The 21,059-nt window shown below is 45.8% G+C and overlaps 1 protein-coding gene across 5 annotated transcripts in view; it reads right to left on the bottom strand.

The window, feature by feature from the left end:
* The window catches only part of Dpp6 (dipeptidyl peptidase like 6), an 827,976-nt gene that overhangs the window by 385,920 nt on the left and 420,997 nt on the right, over positions 1-21,059 (bottom strand). Inside the window, exon 1 of one of the 5 annotated variants that reach the window (XM_063250819.1) lies at positions 18,136-18,582. The exons of the other annotated variants lie outside the window; for them this stretch is intronic. Coding sequence (XP_063106889.1) covers positions 18,136-18,192 — 57 coding nt within the window. The 5' untranslated portion in view covers positions 18,193-18,582. Of the gene's footprint in view, positions 1-18,135; positions 18,583-21,059 lie in introns of those variants that run through there. 5 annotated transcript variants of the gene reach the window in all.

Genomic DNA, 21,059 nt, shown 5'->3' with positions numbered 1-21,059 from the left:
CAGGGGGAACACGGATGTCATAGCTGGGCAGATGAGGTTTCTGTCCCAAATCAACACAAGCCTCATAATCTGCATGTTTTTCTTGACTAGCCTGGAAAACTAAACAATATTTCTAGCACAAAAGGCTAGAGACAAGAATACCAGCGCTGTGGTTTAAATGTGTGCCTTAAAGCCCATGTGTTGGAATCTCCACGGTGTCAGTGTTGAGGAGCTGTAAGAGGTGACCAATGTCCTGATTGCAGGAGTAGGTGAGTTAATCGCAGGAAGGGTCCCTTCCCTACCTCTTGTGACCTTCTGCCTTCACCATGGGAGACACAGAAAATGGTCCTAGCCTGATGTTGGCCCCTCAGCCTTGGACATTCACATCTCCAGGGCTTGAAGACATGAATCTCTCTGCTTTGTAAATTCCTCAGCCTCAGGTTCTCAGCTATTGCAGCACAGGATGGACTAAGACAGCCATGGAAAATATGAACACTGCCAGTGTGAACTTTTCTGGATCTAGATGAGATCTCCTCTGACAGCAAGAGAAAGCAGTTGATCCAGTGGTGCTGGGAAGAGCTCTCAACTCTTTATATTGTGTTCCTGAAATAAAAGGCTCAGCTTTACCACAATTATATTTGCATCTTAACTGTGTCAAAGTACAGATTTGCTGCACAACTGTAATCCCGGTGCTCAGGAAGCTGAGGCAGGAGGGACTGAGGCATTGTGAGTCTGAGACCAGCTACAAAACTACAAAGTGAGCTCAAGGCCAGCTGTTTTGACTACCTGTCTCGAGAGAGAGAGAGAGAGAGAGAGAGAGAGAGAGAGAGAGAGAGAGAGAGAGAGCACAAATTTCTGAACCAATTCCTACCCTCCAGGGATAATTTAAGACTGTGAAAGACATAGCCAGGGGTGGCAGAACACACCCAGCTGCTTGGAAGGTTGAGGCCAGAGGATGGCTGGGGGCCAGGAGTCTCAGGGCAGCCTGGGCAACATAGTGAGACCCTGTTAGCAAAAAGCAAAAACAAAAGAGGTGAAAAATTACTTTCCATAAGTTAGGGACCACCAAGGACATAACCACAACACGATTCTGGATGGGGGACTCAATCCATAGAAGGTGACACAGCCATACACAGAAGCCTCAGGTCCTGTGCTACCCACTGACCTCAAGCTCGGGATCCCACCACTCTGGACAGGTCATCTATAGATAATGGATCACACTTTCCTTACAGGTCTTTGGGGAGTGGGTGCTCAACTTCTGCCAAATCTCAAGGATGTGAGACAGTGTGTTTTTATTTGCTTTGTGGTTTGGAGGTAAAGTCATCAGTATCTGGGAAAGTCTTCACCGATGGAGCCCAGATTTTGTGCACAAAAATAATAACGTGAAATCCATTCTTTTCAATAAAAGTGTCAGGCTTAAGGTTCAATTAAAATGATACATGCCTGTGATTTGGCAGTTGACAACAATAAAACCTCCAAACAGGTAAGATATTCAGGTAACAGAGAGGCACAATTTATATTTGTTATTTGAATCCATTAAAAATGTGTCCTCAGTCTTGGGCACACTGAGGGATGTGCATGTGACAGAAAATATCAGTGTCTCCCTTCTGAATATTAGTAATACTGATCGGGTAAGACAGCCTTGGTGTGGTTCTCAATAGATGATGAGAACCTCCTCCAAATCTCTGGTTTCTAACTAGAACAAAGCAAAGGACCAACCACTGTGCTCTCTGGACCATGCGAGTAAACACCTGATCAAGAGACATTCCTTTTATTCTGTGGGGATGGAGTTTACCAGACTCCAGCAAAATTCTCAGTTTAAAAGTGATTCCCAGGACCCTTTGCAAAAAGATCAGAGGAAAAAAAGCACAAGGAGAGGCTGTTTGTACTGGAAAGGAAGCTGTAGGGTAAGTGCTGGGGACAGCCCGGGGTATCTGAGTAAAGGTGATGGTCCAGCCTGGAATGTCTCAGAGAGCCGGAGGTATTTCCCTGCAACAAGATGCCTTGAAAAACACTGTTTTCACCCAGGCCTGAATTCCTCCCCAGCTGACGGCCAGGGACACAGAAGTGCTGTGAAAATAGAGGCTGCCCAGGCTATGGCTCATTAGTAGGAACCTCTCTCCCTCCTTGCCTTCCGTTTCCTTCTAGGGCAACACAGGAAGCTTGCCAGTCCCACCCTAAGAGCGTATGAGGATCAACAAAAGCCCATGCATCTGCCAGCCTGTGGTTTCCATGTCATACTCATATTCAAGAGATTCACAAAAGCTGCTACTGCCTACCCGGGTGAAAAAGTACCCATCAGACCAGGAAACACCTATGACCCGGTGTGGGCATGGAGGACAGCAGCCTGGGGCAGTTACCTGGGGTGGGAGATACAATTAAGCAGGGTGGCAGGGGACCCAGGGTTCCGCATACCAGCACCTGAGGGAGGGGATCCTGCCCTGGGATGTCTGTGTTGAGAGGAAGAGACACATTGCAGCTCAGTTCTGATGTGGCCCAATGAAGTGCAGACCGGCAAGGACAGTCCTGTCTGTCATTCAGGGCCGGCTTCAAGGAGTCAGACATGGTTCAGAGGAGTTTTATCATCAGAGAGGGAAAGTACGGTGCACAGCCAGGCCAGGCACAAGCTGCCCATCCTAGGTGCCCCACAGCGTGTGTGGAAGCTAAACGTGTGCAGGAAGGACTATGCCAGCATTGATCCAGCAGACATCAATTGATTGGTCAGGAAATATGTTTTACTTCTGCAGAATTCAAACCACTTTGCCTCCAGTTCCTGACTGGGTTCTTATTCAAGAAATGGTCAAGCACTCAGTGTATCCTCCAGCCTCATACTTTCCAACTATCAAAGGGTAAGATGTGCATGCGAGTGTGTGTGTGTGTGTGTGTGTGTGTGTGTGTGTGTGTGTGCATGTGTGATGTATATCTGTCTGCTGTGAAAGTTTACACCTGTGTGATCCCATCAACCTTCCCCTGTACCACGCCCACCGAATCTCTGACATGGGGACATCAGATTGGTTTCATCTACACAGTACTGGACTGCTTCAAAAATCAGTGAATTTGGCAGTTGATCGATTTTGATGGAAATGCTTTGCCTGGTTTGCATCATTTGCTTAGCACTCTGCATGCTATCCAGGTCCATGGCCTCATGATGTGACACCCTCTCCAACCAAAACAACTCATTCAGTGCTCAATGGTTTTGGTACTATTCCATTTCCCAGCACTAGTTAACAAGTACCGAGATACCACTATGTTCAAACTTCAACCAAGTCAGATAAAAACATTAAACACATAGGCACCAGCTAAAAAGAGGATGTCAAGCTATTACAAAAACTCTAGGAAACTGAAAGCAGTGTATCTACAGTTGACAGAGAAAAGGAAGCTAATGTCGAAGTCTGTAAACATGGTAACTGTTGAGACAAGCAATACATGATTCTCGAGGTATCTCCCAAGAGAGATGCTTCCACTGCCACACATGAGCAATGAGAAATGCATCATGAAGGTTGCAGGACTGGGGACTCACACATCTTGTGCACAGTGAGCACATATTTTGTGTAGGCTCCACCAAGTCACCGTCACTGGGTAGGGGTGTGACTCAAAGGAGAGCCAAATGCCTCTCAGGCCAGATTCCACACATGCACAGAATCCCCACTCACTTTATTCACAGCCTCATCTCCCATGGCCTTCCACACACACAAGATTTTCTTTTAATACAGATGACAGACTTACTTGTAGCTTAGGCCACTGCACCAATTCAAGTACTAGACATAAATTCCTAAGAACCTCCCACAGGAGAGGCATCTTGGAAAAGTGGATCTTGGGAAGGAAACAATATCCTCCCAGCTTTGTTGTCCAGCTTACAACAGCCCTTCATGTTTAAATGGCATTGTACATTTCTCCAAGAGGTGCATGGAATGGCGGCTCACTTGGATTCACATTTTCTTCATCATTCCATTTATTTTTCCTGAACAGGGATAACAGGGCCATGGTTGTGCCTGAGCAGAAGGATGTGGGCCTTGAAAAGTCAAAGTGAAAATACCTGATTTGACAGCGTGTTTGACTTTGACACCAGACTCATAACTTCAGAGTCCTGGGACATAGGTACTTGCCTTGGATTTTATTTTTGAGGGGGAGGGAGTTATTGGGGATTGAACTTGCAACCTCGCACTTGCCAGGCAGGTGCTTATGCCATTGAGCTAAATCCCTTGCCCAGATACCAGCCTTGAAAGCAGGCGTGTTTAGCTAATGTAATGTGTTTTAAGGGTTCAGACATCTTAAAGATCAGAGATGACACATTTGCTACCTAGGAATTCCTCTTGGATATGACACCCAGTAAGTAGCACCATCTTCCCAAGTACACTGACAGCCAAGAGGTTTGACAGCTGGGGCTTTCCTGTCTTATCCAGTTCTACTGTGGCATCATGAATGCAGTCCACGCATTCCCCACCACAGGACACCACCACGTTTCCCAAGGTTAGTGAAGGTGCCACATTTTCTGGAATCCTCTCTACTGCCCAACACAGTAGGGAATGGTTCACGGCACAGAGAAGCACCAGGTACAAAGGTTTAGATGGAAGGAAAACCATCTTCCTGCAGTCACTGACACGCCTGTATGCACAATGACTTTCTAAAGAGTTGGCTTTAACAAGGATGGAGTAAAGATCAGATGTACTGGTCCATAGGGTAAGGCTTATTCTGCCCAAGTAGGAAGAAGAGGGGAGAAGAGGCACGTTTCAAATGCCTTTCCTCCCAAGCAAACCCATCTCCTCATCATCACACAATAGCAACTTTTCAAGTCCCCTTCCTCATGGTGTCTGCAGGGAGGGAAGCTTCTCAGTAAGCCAGTTCCCATTTCTGACCTCACTGATTCTGACAGCAGCTCAAAAGTAGTAACCAGCTGGAATGGGCGCAGAGGTCCCTAAGCTTCTCCCGACTTCCTCAGTTCCAGCAGGCTGTGGCCTCCTGCAAGAGCTGGGGCCACCTTAAGGAGGGCAGAGAGCTGGTGGTAGATAGAGAGGCCAAGGATGTGGAGATGGGAAGGGCGTCTGGAGACGGAGGGGACAGGGGAAGCGAAAATGATGGAGGTGCGATATGTACACACATCAGTTCTCCAGGATGAATGCAATTATCAAGTATCGCATGGATATATCAAACAGAAAAAACCGGTGAATACTAAGGAGAAAAGAGGTAGGAGGAAAGCAGGTTTTCTAAAATTACAAATCCTTATGAACACTAATCCAGGTACAAGTATAAATTCTATTAACAGAGCTAAGCCTGCGCACAGTGCAAAGCTCACTCAACATTTATATTCTTTTTTTTTTTTTTTTTTTTTTTTTGAGCATTGTGCCTGAAAGTCTACTGAACACCTAGTAGATTTTCAGTGAATATTTATATTCAGTGAAAACTGCCTTTTGCTCAAAAAGGTCTCTGAGTGTTATCGACAACAAACCAGCTTTAGCTTCTTTGAAGTTCTGGAAAACTGATCAATGGAAGTTCAAATAGAGACAGAGCTGGCTGGTTCTTCTCTCCTTAACACAGACTTTGGATATATAGTTCCACTGCCTGGGGGCACCTCCTTCTCTCTACTATGGAGCTGCAGGGATTAGGGGTTGTGAGAGCTCCGAGGGATACCGAGTACAACACAGAGCTGCCACCCCACCACCAGACATGAGCCCCACAGGGACATCCCGCACTGGGTGCACACTGAGACCACAGCAAGCAGGGGTATGGGTGTACCACGCGGTGTCGTCACAAAGACTCCATGTGGAACTAATAGAATGAGATTTCATTAATAATTTTTATATTCATTTCTGTCAGAATAAGATTTTAAATCTGTTGGTTTAAATAAAAATACAAAATTCACCTCATCTGATTCTTTTATACCATAGGGCTGTGGCTGCCAGCATCTTGTAAATTAGAGCATATCAACAGCCCGGTGGCATTTGTATTGGCACTGCATAAATATAAAGTAGTATTACTAGGTGACTAGATGTTATGTTCACCCAAAGAAAAGTTAGAAGTTTTCACTTGTCTTTGGAAATAAAGATTTCACTAGAATTGGGGTCAAGAATTCAGGGTGGAAAAGCAATTGCTGTATTTTAATCTTTATATCAAAATATTCTATTTTTAGATGAATAAGTGAACATCAGGCAATGTTTTTACTTTACAAAATCAGCAAGGCTGTTTGGGAAGTTCATGGGCCTGGGACCCTCTTGCCTGGTGTGGACATCCTCAGTTTGCAGGCCGCCCCTGGACACGGTGGTCTGCTCCTCCTGACGTCAGTCTTGGGGTCATCCAGCACTGCCCTGACAGGTCACCCACTAGAAGGGTAGAGGAGGGCATTTCCAGAGGACCCACAAGTCTATATCCTTTTCATAACCATATTTACCTCAACGCAAACCTTGAGATAGCACCCCAAAAACAGTCAGGCATGTTCACACTGCTTTTTTCTCCTGGGACATGTTGGCTAATGTACATGACGGGGACTCCCGCATGACATGGTTACTGCACTTTAATTCCTGAGCCTAAGAACAAATGAAACAGTACATCCCGAGTAGCAAAGGACAGAAACCTGTCCCTCCATTCCTAACCTGCAGGTAGAAGTCTACCTCTGTCTTCAAGTTCTGCTTATGATGGTGCAGGTCTGAACTGGACAGTCCACACTCTCCTGGTAGATAAATTGGTGGACTTATCAAGGAATTTTATCAGTGCATACATTGTTTGCAAAGAAGTGGTTCTCGGCTCTTTGGTCTCTGTGGTGGTAGGTGGGGTCATAGACAATGTGATGGACAGGGAGACAGCTGGTGTGTAGTTTGGGAACTTCTTGTTCCAGGATTTCTCATAGGATCTCTGTGAATGGTTTCAGTGCTACCAAATAAGGGATGTGAGGCTAGAAATAAAGATATTCTAGAAGAGAAAAATTTAGATAGAGATTTTGGAAATTTAAATTTTCCATTTTATCTAAATTCTGCATATAATCCTCAAACTCCAGACATCGGGTCAGCTCAAAAACTATTTCAGACTTAAAAGGCGTCTTGTATTTCTTATTTCTCCTGTTTCCTTCCCTTGCTATCCACTTGTGGAGAACACTTTTGGCAAGCCACCACAAGCTTCACAAATGCACAGGCAACTAGTAGGTGTGCACTGAATTTCATCTTCTTTAGCATTTTTTTGGACTCAAACACTGTTTCTTTAAGTATAATTTCCTCAGTCAAGCAAAGACAACTCAATTATATAAATCTGAAATTTGCAGGAGAGATATTACCAAATGAAAACACTCTAACAGAGAAATCTAATCATATTCATTCATTACAAGGACCATAATTCTTCAGAATCTCAACTTTGTCATCTATAACCTGGTCTCTGGGTGAGGCTTTAACAGAGACAATACAGAGTGTCTGTCCTGCATGCAAGGCCATGTAAACTGGCTGTCTGACAGTGTGGTTTATAGCAGCATCTCTTCTGAGCAAGGTAACTAAGTGTCCAACACGCAAATACATTCCGACAACTAATAAACCACAGTTAAGATTCAAATACCTGGGCACAGCGGCTCAGCCCCATACATGAACAAATCCAGCAGTTACCAACTGCAGGCTAATTGCTTTGACGGCAGCTTATTATCACTCCAATCTCAAGCACAGCAGCAGTTAAGCACAGTCCAGCCGCTTCACCGAGAGCAGCAATCACAGCTCCAGGAAGCAGTGTGCTTCCCTCTCGGAACCTGTCCTGCAGTCCTGGTGAGGTGGCAGACAGGCATGGTCAGAACCTGACCCAGCTCCTCAGAGTCTGCTTACTGCTTCCTACTGTGAGAGCTCAAGTCCTGAGCTGGTGACACCTGGTACTAAGTGGAGCATCATCTGCTCAGTGTGGAGACAGAAGTTCCTGACTGAAGGTGTCACTTGGGGAATCCAGATCCGGCCCTGTTTCATATGAAGCCAGTTTTATAAAACCCTGTAATTTCACTAGTTCCTCTCTTTCTTTGTAAGGCAGCATGTCACCTTCTCACCCATGTGAAAGCTGTCATCTTGTCACCTGACATCTCCTCAGACTGTACTGCCTCACTAAAAAGATCATCAAACTTTCCCAAGAACAAGGATCAACAGGGGAAACCTGGGCAAATGTCCCAGAAGGCTTCACTCCCTGAATCTTTATTATTATTATTATTATTATTATTATTATTATTGTAAGACAGGGTCTTGCTGTGTAGTTCAGGCAGGTCTTGAATTCACTTTGTAGCCAAGGCTGGCCTCGAACTCATGGTAACCCCCTTGCTTCAGCTAGAATTCCAGCCGGGTGCCACCATGCTTGCCTCACTCCCTGAATCTTGATCCACTGCTCTGTTTTTTTCCTCCACTGGCACTTTTAGCCCCTCGTTAGAGCAGCCCAGATACCATATAACAGCCTCTATAGCATTTACCCTCTACTCATTGCCTCAGCCAATGCACAGATGTGACAGCTGGGAGCCCTCTGCAAACTTGAACAGCGTTCCCAGCATCTGGGGCAAGCAGCTGACAGAGAAGCAGCTTCAGGAGGAAGATGCAAGCTGAGTGCTAGGGAAGGAATGGTGATGGTAAGGCTGTGAACATCGGTGAAGCTGAGAGGGACCGAGTACTCCAAGCGGCATTGGACGTCTGATCGATTCTTTCAATGCTTCATTTGTTGAATACAATCTTGCATGTGTGAATACCGAATAGTTTCCCTAATGTAAGTAATGATTCAAATATATAAAAATATGTGGTAATCATGATTCCCCATTAGGTGGCCTTGAAGCCTTATAAAGTTTTCACTCATTAATTAGAAAGGCTTTATTCTGGGCTTCTTGATATGAAAATATTTGAAGCTAGAGTATATGAAGTTTTACCCAAATATTTCAAGGAAAAAGACACTATGGTAACTACTATTAAGTCAGGTTATAAGGTGGTGAAGTACTAGGTTATTGAAACAGTCATGCTGTGACCTCTATTGTTATATTGTTATGTCCTGTTTTATCTCAATCTCCCCCTTATTGTTTCAAAAAAATTATTTAGTCATTTCTTATGTTTGTCTTAATTAAAGAAAAAATTCAAAAAAATTAGGATATATAAATAGTAACTCTTTTCGATTTCCTATTAACTTGTTTTGAAGTCCTGTAGTACTCCCACGATCTTGTTTTGACTGATTAGACTCTGTTCCATTCTATATGATAGTATCAAGTTTGAAGACATAGGCAACTACTTTGAAGACAATAAGATTCACTAAGATACCCATTCTGGTTTGACTATTGTCTTCTTTGGAAGTCCTGTAATGTTTACAACGCCTAAGTTTTATTGGTCTTGTTCTCTACTGTTTTGTCCAACTTTATAATATCTAATAAGATAGACAATTCTTTTTAAGGAAACAAGGGACAACGTTGATAACCATTGTTGATAAACTTGTACTCTGTTCTACACCATGTGCTACGTCTATCCTTGGTATTGACTGACAGCTTTGTTTTGCCATATTTGACTGTATTCTCCCCCCCCCCCAAAGAAAGTAATAAGCACTAAGGAGTAATAAAATCCAAGATGTGTAAATTTTGTTGTAAAAAAGAGAGGGGAAAAAAAAAAAAGAAAAGGAGCTCTAACGGATATAACAGCAAGTGTGTTTGGGGGTGTTAAATAGCTGACTTTATCAATGTTTTTGGAACATTGAACACAGCTGTTTGCAGTCTCCCTGTTTGAATGTCCACCTTGTGTTCTTTGATACTGTGATTTGAGGAACTATTTTCAAGAAAATAGTGTGTAATCTACTAGCAGGTAATTTCTTACTGTTATGGTTTTTTGTTTTGTTTTGTTTTGTTTTGTTTTGTAGTTCTGTATTGCGTGTACCCTTACGCCGCTTTGGTTTGTTTTGTGTTTTTCTCTTTTTCCTCTTAAATAAAAATTAAAAAAAAAAAAAAAAAAGGAATAAAAACAACAGGCTCTCGACTTGGGGGATCGTTCAGTGGAAGAGGTTTAGAGAGAAAGAACCCAGAACTTGGTTGTCCACTCACTCAGCACACAGATCAGAGGGTCGGTCTGGCTCTGTGCATGTGGTGAGGTTGGCAACATGGGGCAGGTTTGAGTCTCCAGAGCTCATAGCTATGCATCAGAGAAGATGAAATGGGGACCCTAGTGAAGTCGTGAAATCCTCAATAGAGGGTGACCTTTGTCAACATCTTTCCCCACCGGAGACAGGCAGAGCATGGCAACCTAGGCTGATGTCACAGTGCACCCTCTAGAGCCACCTGAGCTGAGGCTGGCAGATCAACTATCATGCAAAGTCTGTCTTGCCCCTTAGTGACAGCTGCTGTCTAGAGACGCAAATTCACAGATTCTCAATTCTGACTTTTACAGCAACATAGAAAATTTAAAAGATCATAATCCTATCTCTCTTTGTGGTGATATTCAGCCACCACTTGAATATGAATTAAAGATGGCACGTTACACACTTAGCTCTTCCTAGACATACAGTCACATACCCTCAGCCCCTCACTACCTAACATGGCTCACAGATCCATTGCCTACCACATTAGGGGGACCCTACCCCTGCGTCTCTGATTGCTCTCCCCCACCCTGACTCTCCTGGGTGCTGAGTTCCTAGCAAGACTTCTCTGTTGCATGGTTTGCATCTGCATATGGTTTTCAGCACATGTCTTCTGATGTATCTTAGACTGTGCCATCTTGTTGGTGGACCAGAGGAACAGAACAGGGCTTCTGTTCCTGGGATCTACGGACAGGAACATAAGGACGAGAGAGGAATGTTTCTGGTGAATAGGTCTGCAGCTTTCTTCTGATCCTCCTTAAAAGAGATCCATGCTCCATGGTTATTCATCCATATATACTGGTTCCATTTAAGTTTGTGAAGAAATGAAAGTCCAGATGTTTCAGCATCTGTAACCCTACTGCACCAAAGCCCTAGTGTATGCAGGTGAATCTGTGGGCTCCTCTCCTTCCCTTCATACCCCAACTTCTCACTCCTGCAGTATACCTACTCCTAAGGAGGTTATTCAAGTGAGTGAGACTGAAAATTACCTACTGCATCCTTCCAAAGCATGCATGACATATTAATTGTTGCTTACCTTTAACATTTGGAGAGATAAGCAATTGCTACACCCTCCTTTTTTCCTTGTTGGGAAAGCAGCTCATTAAATTACTAATTACTTGAATATGAAAAGTTGCCGTGAACTTCCTGAAGCGCCCAGGGTTGGCACAGTGAGCTGCGTCTACCAGGGAAAGTGAAGACAGTGTCACAGCTGACAGAGCCTGGAGCACTAGCCTTTCCTCAGCTGATCTCCAGATAGCGAGTTCTCATCCATTCTTATCCTTGGTTTCCTTTTTACTGTCCAGTTAATTTCTTTTTTTGTGCTAGTTTTTTTAATGTATAATTTTTATCATGCTTCACTCATGATCAATTGAGTTAGAGCAAAAATTTTTAAAAAAATGGCTGATGTTCTAAATCTGAAGTTTCTCTGCTCTATGATTATGACATCTTATTCAACTTCTCTGAGTTTTGTTTTTACCAGTGTGAATCACTGCTGAATCAAGTGTGTGTTTGTGAGCTGTGCAGCTCAGTTGCCTGGGGATGGGTCTCCGGACCTCTGGGAAAGTGCACTGTCCTCCTTCTGTGACAGTCGTGGCTTTTTGCCTTTTGGAAAAGAATTTCAGCTACTAAGTCAAAAGTCCAAAATCACTGGGCAATCTAGGGTACAAACTGTGACCTATCCACCCCATTTTGCCCTCAAGTTTCTAAGATGTTAGTACAAAAATATTTTTTAAAGAGAAATTAGTTACTTATGTGCATTAACTGTATTATACAGTTTATATGTGGCCCAAGACAATTTCTTTGTGCTAAAATAAAACAAAACAAAATAAATAAACAAAATGAGGGGAATAAAAGGCTGAGTTGCCGGTTGGAACATGACTATAAGCCCAGAGATCAATGATTTTATAAAGCAACTCACCTTAGAATGAACCCACAAGCCCTTTTCAAATGGTAAAAATAAGATCTACAGAAATATAAGCACCCATTAAGCAAGAAGACTGAAATCTCCACGCCAACTCCATGCGTAAGCAATGATTTTTTTTCCTCCCACAGCAACGGTGATCCATGGACAGCTTATCATTTTCCAGAAGTGACCCCAGCCCAAATTTGGCCCAGGTCCCTCAGTAGCAGGTAGGAAGCCTGGGATTGGGAGTTGGTGATCTCTACACCAGAGCACAGATGTTACCCAAAAGGGGTCTTGAAGAGATAAAGGAGGGACTTTCCTCCAGCCCTGTAACAAGGGAACAAAATGAATGAAATGCATTAAGGGGAATTTGGAGACATGACGGTTTTGTGTTACCTGCCAAAGTCCTTCTGTTAGTCCGTCTCATTCTCTGACTAGGGACCATGTAACTTGGTGTTGGAAGAATGGAGTGCATGTGTTCATCGAAATCACAGCCAGCAGTCCCAACTGCCCTGTACTTTCCTAGATACCACTCTCGGGCAATCTCCAAAATTGCTACACACAAAGTCTGTGTATGAGCCATAGTGTTTTAAAATGCTTTAATGCAAACTGGATTCTATTAGTGAAGTCACCGTGTTTGCGTTTTTTTGAAAACCAGACCCTTGACAATCGCTCTCTGTTAAGAGACGCCCGACATCAGGATACGTCTAGATTAGAGCATGGCATTCACACTCTTTACACCTGAGTCGCTCTTCAGTTTCCATAGATAACCCAGATTCCTGTCTTCTCAGCTCTGGCCCCTGAGAGGGACAGGAGTAGACATATTTTAATATTCTCACGCAGGCTCCACTCTCTTCCAGACCCATGCTACTGTCCACTGCTTTCCCTGAACATTTCCCAGCCCTGCTTCACACATTTTGGGTAACTTCTTCAGGTTCCTTCTCCCCTGAACCACCTCCATCTTTCTTTCCCAAGCGGCCCATCGCAGTGGCCTTCAGGTGAGGCCACATGGAGCAGGGAATGCTTCTCTCTCTGGACTTTGAGCCATGTGTTCTCAGCATAGGAGAGCATATTTTGCTAAGTTGGTGCATGGGACATGGGAAGAAGACAGCCAAAGGAGGAGGAATGAGTGAGCAGATGGGACATTCAGTAGGGTATTAAGATGAAAATATGTTTAATTCTGTCACGTTCAGGGACCGTATCTTAGATACAGAGGCAAGCTCATCATTTTTTAATCCCCAGTATGCATACTGTCACAACTTCAAACAGTAAAAAAAACCACCTTTTTTGAAATTAAAAAAAAAACACAAGTATTTTCCACTCACTTTGAGGCATATATTACTTCCACTCAAGGCTACTTCTGTTACCCGTGAGCTTTGGGGAAAAAAAAAAAATGAGGCTATGGCTGCGATCTTTGGTTGGGATGTGACATCTATCCAGAAGGTTCAATCAATCCTTTTAAGAGAACAAATCCCCATTATCTGCAGGAGGAGTCAGGCCAGCCTGGCAGGACACTGTGACCACTAGTGTTAGGAAGGAGCCCCCCACCTCCACAGTTTCCCTCTTTCTTTCATCCACAAGCATATGCCCCTCCCACTCTGCCTCCCCTTCCATACACAGATATCTGTGCACACAGATAGTTTTAGACGCCTGTGCCCCAGATTAACAATGCGGCATCTTGAGATGATGCTTAGAGGTTCAGGAGGTGTCAGATTGGGGAAAGCAGCTTTTCTGGCAGCAGAATCTAAATCTCATAAAAAGTTGATTAGATACCAGTCATGGAGTAATATATAAATTGTTCCCGGCAATTCTATTCACCAGACTTTATTATATCAGCAGGGTGCGTGGTGAAGCCACGGGTGCAGCACTGCATTCAGGATGCCATGGCACCCTCGCTACCTCTTTTAAACATACATGGTGCTGCCAAGGCAGGTCCAGGGCTCAGCCTTCATGTTGGCCCTTCTGGCAAGTTCTTAAAAGGAAGGGCTGCAGATTTCAACTCTGTGGCAATAACGTCTCCTGGACGAGGAAGAGACAGCAGCAACAGGCTCTGCTGGGTGGCACTCGCCAGAGGGAGGCAGACTCTGGGTGAGGAGCTGTTTACAGGATGCTCATAGCTACAGGTGACCCAGGAGGGCCAAGGCTGCTTGCCCTGAGACCTTCACTTCATGTCTGTCTGTGACTCTGACTGAATATCCTACTGCTTCTTCCACTGGCTCTGCTATCTCTTTGTGCCTAGAATGAGAACCATCAGAAATTTCACTGGGTTCCAGCCCCAGTCAACCTGGCATGTTCATGGTGACAGTAACCCTTACATCACTGCATGCACTGTTCATGATAGCTGAATTTGTCTCAGTCATTTAGCCAGATCCAGGCAGATGAGCACAGGTTCCATTTGGAACACAAAGGGCCAAGTCTGAGTGGACTTTCTTGTGCCCTGAGTCCCTGGGAAATGAAAGAACCTCGGCTGTAAGATCCTGCAAAACTGAGGACACTGAGACAGAAGGAGACTAAGGGCGAGCTCTCCAGATTGAGCCCTTTCTCTGGGCTGCATGTTGTGATCTCTCTACGCTCCTCCTCCCTCCTTACAGTCAGGAAGACCCCAAGGACGCCGACCATGTTTAGACAAACAACTTGTCAGTCAATACTAGATTCTGGTATCCATGATTGGACAGGTGAACAGACAAGGTAGGACTATGAGCACATATGCTGCTTTCAGGAACCCGAGAAGCAGCGGATAAACCAGGTCATATCGCAAAATATGGTTCTAACACTGACTCCCAGGTACAAGGAACTAAAGTTGTGATTCCAGTCAACATATGACAAAAGGCCTGAGTTAGCAAATGCAACACAGGCTGCTTCCATGTGAGTGTGCACTCGTGTGCTCAGTGTGTGCGCCTCTGTATGCATGTGTCTCTGTGTGTGTACACACACAGTCACGCACCTAGCTGCACAAACATAGTGTATGCCACGAAAAATTTGTCTGTGCTTAAGAGTTGAGCAAGAATATCTTATGGCTCATTGGAAAATTCCTGGATTCATCTGTCTTTTCATACTCAATAGCATTACCAGATCCTGCTTTTCAATTTTAAATCATCTGAATTTGGGGCGAGCATATGCTAAAACAAATTTGTACTGTTTTATTATAAGTAAAAAAAATCTCTGAGTAAGGTTATTAAAGAAAAAGTTTAGGCCCTAAGGGAAAGCACAGTAAATTTAAGGAAAATGCCCTCATCTTTCCCTGCTTTCTCCCCTGGCTTGCTCTCTGGGGTCAAGGGTAGCAGAGAGACAGAGGGTCAAGTGCTCTAGGAGATAAGGTGCCACCAAGAAGGGCCAGCACCCTCACCCTCAAGCTGGCTTCAGAACCAATGAGAGAATCAGTCCACCAGATATCATGGGCTCTCAACGGAGCACTTAAAAGAGAGGGAGATCATCTGCAGGTGTGCATATACATTCTTCTTTTTCTTCAGGTGTGTTCATACAATACTCTCTAGAAAATAAAACTCCCCAAAACTCTCCACACAGCCATCTAATTCTGGTACTTATTTTAGCCAGTTAGGAAAAAAAAGGAAAAAACCACAGTCATCTCTAACTATCAGCAAAATAATTGATTTCATAACTTTTTGTAATTTTTCTCATTAATTTGTGGTGACATCAGCCTTACAGTAATGTCTTCGCATCATGCCCAGTCCTGACTCTCAAAGACCAAGGCAGGTGAGAAGCAGTAATGCCCCAGCTGGACCTGCTCAGAAGAAAGGTGGTCCATGCAGTGGCCAGACACTGCCCATGACCAGTGTTGATGGGCATCAGTGACGAGAACACAGGCCTGGGTTAGTGCCTCTCCGTGAGTTTTTCATAGAAACAGCACTTGGAGGCCTGAGATGGCCATTGAATTAATCCCATTAAATAGCTCCAGCTTAAGCTATGAGCCAAACCACATACCCAGGAATCCTCTGTCTCTCTGCTAAAACATCCAGGCATCCTTCCCTCAAGGCTTCCCTATGAATTCCATCAGCCTGGGCCTGGGGCAGTCCCCCAAACTCCACATTAACAAGGAAGAAAAGGAAATAGAGAGCTGGGGAGCTCTTCCAGGGCCATGCAGCTGAGCACACAGACAGATCAGTGCTTTCAGACAGCCACTGTGATGAAGGCAGAAGACACAGCTTCAGGAATTTCATCTCAGGATTCTAACTGTTCTGTTTATGGCAGTTAAGATTTTAGCTAAGCTCTTCTAAAGCTCTGCAGATAGATAGAAAGATAGATAGGTAGATGAATAGATAGGCATATAGATAAACACATAGACCCAGATGTACATATAGATGGTATAGGTATCACTTCTCTTATCTTGGCTTGCTGCTGGGTCTCTTTCTGTGGACTTCATGAAGTAAACTATATTTTTCAGGGCCAAAAACATGCCACTTGGGAATGCAGGGAAAGGACTTTTCATCTGCATGTGACAAGGACAGTTGCCTCTGGGTGTCCCACCCGCTGTCTGGAGCCACGCTGCCTCAGGACTGCAGTCTGGACCAGCTTATGTCTTCCACCACAGAGGCAGGTCAAGGACAGGCAATTTCCAGAGATCAGGAGGTGTAGAATCAGACTGAGGGCTCACAGTTCTCAAAAACCCACACCCTAATTAACCACTGCCACATTGCTGCATGCTTCAGGATCAGGCAAAAGAAGAAAACTGTAACAGAAGCCTGTACTTCTTTTCCGTCATATAAATCGAGCTGTGTGCTCCTGGTCTCTGGGTTTAGACCCATGAATACCAATGTGCTCTTTTACAATTATTCTCTCCTGCTCAGGGGGGCTCCCTGAGTCCTAGCTCAAGCCTGCAAACTCTGACAGCATTTATTTCATAGCCAGTAAGGGCAGAGAACTGTAATAAAAGGAGACCAATTCAGTTACAGGATGCTAATGTAGCTAGAAATATTTCTTTACTGAGCAAATATCCTGCAGAATTCTTAAAAGAGGATCTGATTTTTCTATTCTGAACCTATCAAGCTATACTTGGCTTAATGAAAACTCTTATATTGAATATAAATAATTTTAAGATTCCCATATTTACAAATCTTCTCCCCAGAAGAAATAGGATTGTATTTAAATATTTTAAGTGGCAAAGATGTAAGAAGATGGTTGATTTTTTATTGAAAAATTGGCTGTGGGTAAATGACCCCCAACTGAAGCTCTCACTAATACATATCCAAAGTTGTCTTCCTGTCTTCTCTAAAGAGTTGATGTGGGATTCTGTCACACATCTCCAACAAGGCTCTGCTTCTCTGAACTCTAGAGATATCTCCCTTCATTACCCTGGTCCCAGCAAAAGCTACCTAATGACAGCCCTACAACACAGAACGGAAATCATCTTACGCTATTGATTTACTGGGCTCTGGCAAACTGCTCTGCAAATCTAGTGGTGTCTCCCAGGATCTATTTTAATGATCTGCCTGAGGTGAACCGAGCAGCGATTAACAGACAGGAGCCCTTTGGATCCTCTAAGCGGGGAATCACAGGGTCTCCAGGAGTGCCTGCAGATTCCCCCTCGCTCCCCAAATGTGCCTAAGCCTGCAGAAGTTGGGATCCCCAGGCCAGGGCAGCCCCTCTGCACCAGAGGCCCCCTCCCCACCTAGCCAGCCTTCCTGACCAGGCTTTCCATCTGCTACTTCCCAGCCAGTTCTCCTGGTCCTCAGTGGGCACTCCAGGAGGCAGAAGCTTCCCTGTCTGTCAGGAGCAACTCTGAGCGCCCATGCCTTGCAAGGATGCTTGCAAGAGAGGGGCAGGGGCAAGGAAAGGGCAAGTCAGATCCTAGACACACAGAGCCCCTTCCCCTTCTCCTTGTCTTTGCAACAGCCAAGTCCTCTTGGAGCTTCAGCAAAAGCTTTTTTAAAAAAAAATTTTTGGCATGCCCTTCTTCCCCCCAGTTACAAAGTAGTTGGGAAGGTTTGCAGCCAACACAGGTGAAATGAGGGAGCTGTGAAGAGGCCTTTGTGCATAGGCGCCACTCAAGTTTACGTTGCCAAAGGCACTCTGTCCTATGAATAAGGCCAGGGCATCCTTTAAAAATAGGAGTGGGGGCGGTGGAGGAGTCGACACCCAGCAGCACAGCTTGGTGGCCCAGGCAGGGAGCCACAGCCTTAGCAAATAGCAAAGCATCGAAGGAACACACACACACACACACACACACACACACACACACACACACACCCAGGTGTTACCTGCTCCTGCTGTTGCACAGATTTCCCTGAGGCGCTCGGCTCCTTGGCAGTAGTCATGGTCTATCCCTCTGTCCCGGGCTCTCGTGGTCAGCCCAGGGCCAGGTGGGCTCTGATTGTGAGTTTGGAGCCACCAGCCTCAGGATGGCAGGGAGAGGAAAGGGAGTGCAAGGCTAGTCCATACTTCCGAAATCGCAGGGCTATTTTGGGGCGCGTGGGGGAGGGCGCTGGGGTGGACCAGCCTAGTTTGCTCTTGCAATGCCAAGAGCAAAGCGGATCGGAAGCGGGAAGATGCCTCTACTGCTGCACGGGGCTTCTCCAATTAGCAACAGCCTCTGCAATCGCCACAGAAACAATAACTGCTTAGCAACCGGCAGCAGGCGGCTGGGTGCGGGAAGGGCCTGAGTGATGCGAGCTGCTGCCTGCCGCCTCCCGGCTGCGCAGGGCGCATGCTCGACCGTGCTCAGGCTGGGGCGGGGGCCAGCGGAGGGGACCGTTCGGGGGACGCAGGCAGGCCGGGGGATGCGCTCCCACGCACCTGCAGCCTCGGCTCCGCGCGTGCCCAGACGGTTGAGCCCGCGTGCTGGTTCCCGACTCACACCTGGGCAGTAGCACCGAGTGGCAGGGGTGAAGGTGGCCTTTGCTATTCCTGCTGCAAAGTGTGGGGTGCATTTGGGAAAGCCTGGATCTGGGCGCCCCACTAGCAAGACAGTTTCCTTGTGCCCTGTGGATTTGCAGGAGTGCGAGCTGGTGCAATCTTGGCCTTTATTTTCCTGACAGTTTAGAAAACTTAGGTTCCATTCTTAGAATCGATGAATCTATATATAAGAAATTATAAGAATCTATCTATCTATCTATCTATCTATCTATCTATCTATCTATCATATATATATATATATATATATATATATATATATATATAATGAAATTTGATCTGCACATCAAGGTGTTTTCCGACTAAAAGAAGAACCCATCTGGGTGGTGAACCTGCCGCATCCTGCACTCAAAGAGTGAGCAGGTGGCAGGTGGCTGGGGGCTCCGGTGCTCGTGGGCTCTGTTTCTGGAGCCTGAGCACAGGTTAGTGGGTGAGATTTGCCTGTGGGGAACTCTAGGTAGAATATCATCAGCCCATAGGTTGCAGGTGGAACTGTTTACCCTTCGTTCGCGAACTGGGACAGGATCTCCAGGGTGTCCACTCTGTGTGACCAGGACATCTCTCACTCCTGCTTTGGAACCTCTCGTGGTAACAGGCATTCACTGACCGGGGCACCCTGGCCATCTGCACACAGATCACTAGTAAGCCCAAGGCCTGTATCAATGGGTGGGTTCTTTGCACCTGTGTGAAGAAGTCCAGTGTGGTTCTGACCTGAGACACAAAATGAATCTGGGTCCATTTAACAGGTGCTTAAGAGAAGACTTCCTGTGGCTCAATTCCATACTAGTACCCTCCAGGCCATCATGTTACAAAAGCAGAGAACCTGGCAGAATTTGAGGCATTGTGTCTGTCTTTGGAGGTGATGGATGAATGGGAATCATAGCAGAAGGGCCACATCCTGCACCAAATTCTGCTCTGCGTGTTCACTTAGCACAGGTTATCAGAGGTCTGGACAGCTGGTAACACACATGGTTTGGCCAAGAGTGTAAGAAAATGCCATGCAAAACCCCGCCACCCTGAGAAGGCTTGCATTTCATTTTGTCTGCATTGGGTTCGACCTCCTGCAGGACTAGAGGCTCAAGGGGTGGTTCCAGCACAGCCATGGGCTGTAGTTCACTTCTCTCCATGGCCTGCCTGCTAGGATGCCTAGAACCCAAGAGTTCATCAGGGCTGGGTGAGGGGCAGGTGCTAGACCAAAGCAGCAGCTCGGAGGACTTTGCAAATCACTATATTGTGTGCGGACAGTGCCTGGAACCAAGCTGGTCTCACCACTGGCCACTGTAGCATGAGGTCATTAAGAAAGCCTGCCACTGAGACCCAGGAGCAAACGGGACAGAGAATGGAAAAAGAGGACCAAGCAGCAAGCTGGGCCATCCCATCCCCTCAGGTCTATCATGCAGCTGCCCTGGCTCAGCGTTTCTGAACAGTGTGCCTCAGGGTTCCCTAGGCCCTGAGATTCTTCTGCAGTTCAAAATCCTGGGCTGGGTCAAATCTTGGGCTATGTTTTGCTGACAGCTATACAGTGATCTATTGCTGGCTCCTTGAGGCAGAGAACTGGTTTCCACGAGCAGGGACAGCACTAGATGAAGAAGTGGTGCAGGTGTGAGGGGGTGCAGGCAGTGTCGTCCACACTCCCAGGACCTGGACCTAACCGTGCAGGGTGGCCTGGGACGCTCAGCTGTCTGTGATGTGGGACACAAGAAACCCCTTCACCTATTGTTTCACACAAAATAAATACAGACCTAATGCAAAAGCTGCCCACATTTATGAAATCATGCATGGTACTAGCCAGGGAGGTCTGCCTGGGCTCAGAGATTTTCAGTTTGTCTGGCTGGACCTTGTTCCTAGGCTTTCCACACCCTACATGCATCAATTCTGCCATCAGAGCCACGAGGTGTGGGTGTCTGAGGGTCACTGCTAAATGCCTGACCAGGTGGTTCCACTCACAACCTTGCTGTGGGGTTTCCAGGCCTCAGGTCCCCAGCTTTTCCACACACGACCCTTTGAAAGACAAAGGGGCAGGAAGTCCTGTGTTCTCTATGCATCAGAGGAGCTGGAGGATGTGCTGAGCACAACAAGCCAGGCAGAGAGGACAAACTCTGTCCTTGTAGGTGACGTCTACAGAGGCCAGGCTCTGAGAAGTAGCAGAGCAGAGGGTGGCAGGGGCTGGTGGCAGGGAGAATGGGGAGTTGCCACCGAATGGGCACAAGGTCTCAATTCTGCAAAATGAACAAGTTCTAGAGAACTGCTCAACAGTGCTGAGCCTGCAGGA

The sequence above is a fragment of the Cavia porcellus genome, unplaced genomic scaffold (genome assembly GCF_034190915.1).
Source record: "Cavia porcellus strain 051 isolate PalLab524CR breed Dunkin Hartley unplaced genomic scaffold, mCavPor4.1 scaffold_6, whole genome shotgun sequence".
Taxonomy (NCBI): Eukaryota; Metazoa; Chordata; class Mammalia; order Rodentia; family Caviidae; genus Cavia; species Cavia porcellus.
The sequence above is the reverse complement of the archived record's forward strand: the minus strand, read 5'-3'. Positions and strand labels throughout refer to the sequence as shown.